The sequence below is a fragment of the Marmota marmota genome, unplaced genomic scaffold (assembly GCF_001458135.2).
Source record: "Marmota marmota marmota unplaced genomic scaffold, marMar, whole genome shotgun sequence".
NCBI lineage: Eukaryota > Metazoa > Chordata > Mammalia > Rodentia > Sciuridae > Marmota > Marmota marmota.
The window spans coordinates 28,880,856-28,885,350 of NW_026000229.1; the positions used below are offsets into that span (position 1 = coordinate 28,880,856).

General features: G+C 43.8%; 1 protein-coding gene across 4 annotated transcripts in view; it reads right to left on the reverse strand.

The window, feature by feature from the left end:
* Positions 1–1,649, reverse strand: part of Ap4e1 (adaptor related protein complex 4 subunit epsilon 1) — a 77,810-nt gene extending 76,161 nt beyond the window's left edge. For 3 of the 4 annotated variants that reach the window (XR_007343933.1, XR_007343932.1, XM_048793562.1), the window contains exon 1: positions 1,031–1,649. Coding sequence is in view for 2 of the 4 variants with exons in the window: in XM_048793562.1 (XP_048649519.1) it covers positions 1,031–1,180 (150 nt within the window). In the remaining 2 variants the exon portion in view is untranslated. The remainder of the gene's footprint in view (positions 1–1,030) is intronic. The other variant, XM_015480666.2, reaches the window with a different exon arrangement.
* Between the last annotated feature and the right edge of the window lie 2,846 nt (positions 1,650–4,495).

The following is a 4,495-nucleotide window of genomic DNA, read 5'->3' on the forward strand; positions in this document are numbered from 1 at the left end:
TTCTCCTTCTCCTTCTTCTTCTTCTTCTTCTTCTTCTTCTTCTTCTTCTTCTTCTTCTTCTTCCCTGGCACTTATCTTACATTGTAGTCATCTCTTCCTAAACCCAAAATGAATGATCAAGTCCTTGGGAGAGGGAATGTATTTCACTATTGTCCTCAGTGTGTAACACATACCCTTGCTTCATAAAAGTATCTGTTGAACAAATCCTGACAAAACTCGTGTTTTTAAGATATCAACTCCTTTGAGGTTTTGAATCAGAATCTTACACAATCCATGTAACTACCAAAAGTCTGTGGGAATTTTATTTTTTTTTTCATTTATTTTGGTGCTGGAGATTGAACCCACAGCTTTGAGCATGTAAGGCAAGCATTCTGCCAACTGTGCTATACCCCAGCCCCAAAGGAATTTTAACAACTTATTATAACTGCGCATTCTCAAAGCTCATCTGAAGCACAGACTTACTCAGCAAATATTTTAGTTTGGAAGAATGAGGAGGTGATATTATTGTTGGTATTCTTTGGTCCAACCCACTGATTTAGCCTAAGAACCTCAAGCTCCCCCATCCCCAGAGATATCAACAGCAGGCTCAGATGGCACAGAGTGGCCGGTTCAGGTTCATGAGGTCTACCAGGAGAAGGGACTGGGGAGCAGAGCAAACTGAGCAGGGAACCAAACTTTATAAGCGCCCGACACTTCCAAAGCACTGGGTATTTTCACATTTTGACATTTCATCTAGTCCTCACAACAACTTATAACATTTGTATTGGCACTCTTCCACTTAAACACTGAGAAAACATACAAAGGGTCGGAGGTTAAACAAATTTGCCCCCAGATCGGAATGAGTCAGATTCAGGGCCAGCTGTAGAAACCCGGCCTCCCTGCCGTCAGTCCCGGCAGGAAAGTGAACCTTCCAGACAGACTGCAGCACGGGTCCACACAGGCAGTCCCCTGATCCCCGCGGGAGCGCGGGCGCTGACCCTCGCCGCGGGCCTCCCCCGCGCCCCGGCCTCCCGGCCCGCTCGGCACCTACGTGCTTGGAAGTGAGAGCAGTAATGCCGCGGACTAGGCCGCCCAGCCTCGAGGAGAAGGTCGCCTTGGGGGCCGCGGGCCCGCCAGCCGGCTGGTTCTGCAGAAACAGTCCCGGCAGCGCCGTCAGCGTCTTCTCCACAATGTCGCTCATCTCCGCCGCCAACCGCGCTCGGGTCACCGCCCGGCTTCATGCCCTGCCTCCCCCAGCGGCTCGGCCTCCGTAGGCACTTCCTGTATTTTGAAGAAGAAATCTTTATTCGCGTCCCGCGTGTTCAAACAAAGTGTCGTTCTCGGGAGAGGCCGCCGGAGGGCGCAAGAGTCTACGGGAACAGAGTCTCCCCGAGCTGGCGCCCCGAGGCTGGCCGCCAGTGGAAGCTGACAGGTGTCCGAAGCTCGCGGTTTTGATGACAGCGCCAGAGCCTACGCAATTGTGAGTCCTCCTGAGGAAGCCTCTCGGGGCCTGTCAGTCTTCTTAGCCCCTTTCTCCTTAGCTATCTCCGCCAGCCTCTTTAGGGACGCCCGAGGTCAGCCACCCCTCAGGGTCTGCAGACTGCCGGCACCCCGCCCCTCCCACTGCGGCACCCCAAGAAGCGTCTCCACGTGGGTCCTGGCGTTGTGCGCGGCGGGACACACCCAAGGTGTTGAATGACAGCCCTGGGGACTGCCAGGGTGGTTCCCCGCCCTCCCCTATCCTGTATCCTGGGTCGTCTGGAGGCTGACGCGGGGACGTGGGCGGTGTGACTCTGCAGAGTCCTACTCTGTCCGCCGCAGTCTAAAGTTCACTCTTCTGAGCCGACTGCTTACTTGGCAGGCCAGGAGAGGTCTCCCTGTGCCACCTCTCACAACTCTGCTTTCTTTTCCATTTTACAACTGATCACAGTTGCCCCTACATAATATTTACCTCTCTCTACAGAGAATATTCTAGTCATAGCTACTACCCCAGCTCCTAACTAGAGCAGAATCTAAGACAATGATTCTCAAAATATGGTCTGGTGAATTCTGAGGGGCCCTGAGACCCTTCCAGGAAATCCCCCAAGTAAAAATGATATTTATAATAGTACTTAAAAATTATTTGCAGTTTTCATTCTAGTTTTCTGGAACTCTCAAGAGGCTAGATGACACATGAGCGCTTTGTTAGCTGCTGAAATGTGTGTGCTTCCAAGGTACTAGGTTAAAGGTATAAATACGAGCGTTTGCAGAGGTTAACTGTCCTCAGTATCTTAGTGTATTTTTTCAGGCTTTCTTTTGAACTAGCTCTCATCTCTGAAACCTCCTTATATAAGTCCAATATGTGGGTTTTTCTGAAATCCTGAAGTTGTTCTTGTACCTGAGCAGGAATTCGAGAAAAAAAGGTCTGCTTGTTGACTTGTTTTGCAAGAGTCATTTTTTGTTTTGTTGTTTTGTTTTGTTTTGTTTTTTAAATTTCTTGGAAATTTTTCTAAATATTTCAACTTTTCTGAAACTCAATTTCTTTTAGAATTTAATATTTTATCCCAAAATAAATTTTTTTTTATAATTTTTAAATTTAGGATTTTTATTGGCTAAAAAAAAGGGGAAATTAGAAGATTTGCTTTCTAACTTTTTCACATTTAAAAATGAATTTTGTAAATGATGCTAAACATCAATATCAGAGAATTATCCGACTCAAGAGAAATCTGTGCAAAACTGTAAGAAAGGGAAGTATCACAAAGGTTTCTTTCCCTTGGCTTTGGAGATGTTTATCATTTACCTTATTGTATCTTTTTTTTTAATTTTTTTTTTTTCAGCAGACACAACATCTTCATTTGTATGTGGTGCTGAGGATCGAACCCGGGCCGCACACATGCCAGGCGAGCACGCTACCACTTGAGCCACATCCCCAGCCCCTACCTTATTGTATCTTATTTAATAGAATATTTCCAAATACTGTTATGGAGCCAGTTTAGTGGAGGCATTATTTTCAGATCAGTCAGGGTTTAAAGAACAGGGAGAATTTAGTATTTTAAACATAGACATGACAAACTTTATAAAAACCAATGCTTTGTTGTAAACACTTCTGAAAGTAGAATGAAAACCTCACTAATGCATCTTACTGCAGGTTAAATTATTGTGTTCATTGCATTGGGTGAAGAAGGGCATGCAATAGCTGAAAGATCTAAAAAGCCTTGAACCTTACTGGATGAATGTCTGCTATGTCAAAAATCAGTAAAAGAAATCATGGTGGTGCCACTTTCCAAAGATGCAGCAACTCACCAAAAGTTACTATAAACCACAGTCATCAAGACAGTGCAGTACTGGAGTAAATATTGTACTCAAATATTCATAGTAGCGTTATTCACAATAGACAAAAGCTGAAAACAACCCAAATATCAAAAAACTGATGAATGAATAGAGAAAATATGGTATATCCATACAATGGTCTTGTTATTCAACCATCAAAAGAAGTAAAGCACTAATAACATGCTACAAATGTGACTACCTTGAAAATATTATACTATGTGAAAGAAGCCAGTCACAACAGACTAAATGTTGTGTTAGTCCATTTATATGAAATGACCAGCAAAGGTCCATCAGTAGGCAGAAAGCATATTGATAGTTGCCTAAGACTGAAAGTGAAAGTGAGAACTGACTGCCGATAGGGAGCTTTCTGGAGTGTGGAAATGTTCTAACACTGCACTGTGACAACGATTGCACAACACTATAAATTAATTGAAAAACCATTGGCCATACACTTACAATAGTGAAGTTTTATGATATGTACAATGTACTTCAATAAAACCATTTAAAAAAGGCTTTGTGAATTTTGAAATGCTGATTCATATTGATTTACAATTTGCTATAGGATCTTTCTGGGACTTATTGACCAGAAATGAATGCAGTCATAGAATTCATTTAGAAAATAATAATAATAATAATACATTGAGGAAGGTCTGTAAATTATGCCCAGAGAAAAGCCTTAGGAATAGTGAGCAGATGGTCAGGAAGCTTTCCAAGTGGAGAGGCAAGGCCTACTTTATCACTACTGGGTGGTGTTCTAGGTACTACAATGATGGGGATTTGGCAACTTTAAAGAATACAGTCCCCCTCCTATGCCCAAGGGGGCGCCAGAGGAGCAAGACTGGGTCATGACTGAAGACATTCCCAGCTCCATTCCCAGCTGGAGCACTATCTGAGTTCATTCAAATTCTAATCCAGGTTCTTTAGAAACCAGAACTCTCCATTTCCTTGTATTTTTCTTCTTAAAAGGAGGAGGGAATTTCTTGAAGGTGGCTTACTTTTAAGTCTGAAATGCATCATGGAGAGCCAAGAGAAGCTCTCCAGGGGAGAGGCAACAGTTATAGCCAAAAGAAACGGCCCAAGAAGAGCTTTTTCAGGATGACACATGCTATTTTCTTCTCTCCTTCCATGACTCAGATTCACATTTCACACAGACCTCTGCCTGTGTTTTCTTTCCCCTGCCTTGACCTCAAGCCAACACAGACTCTGT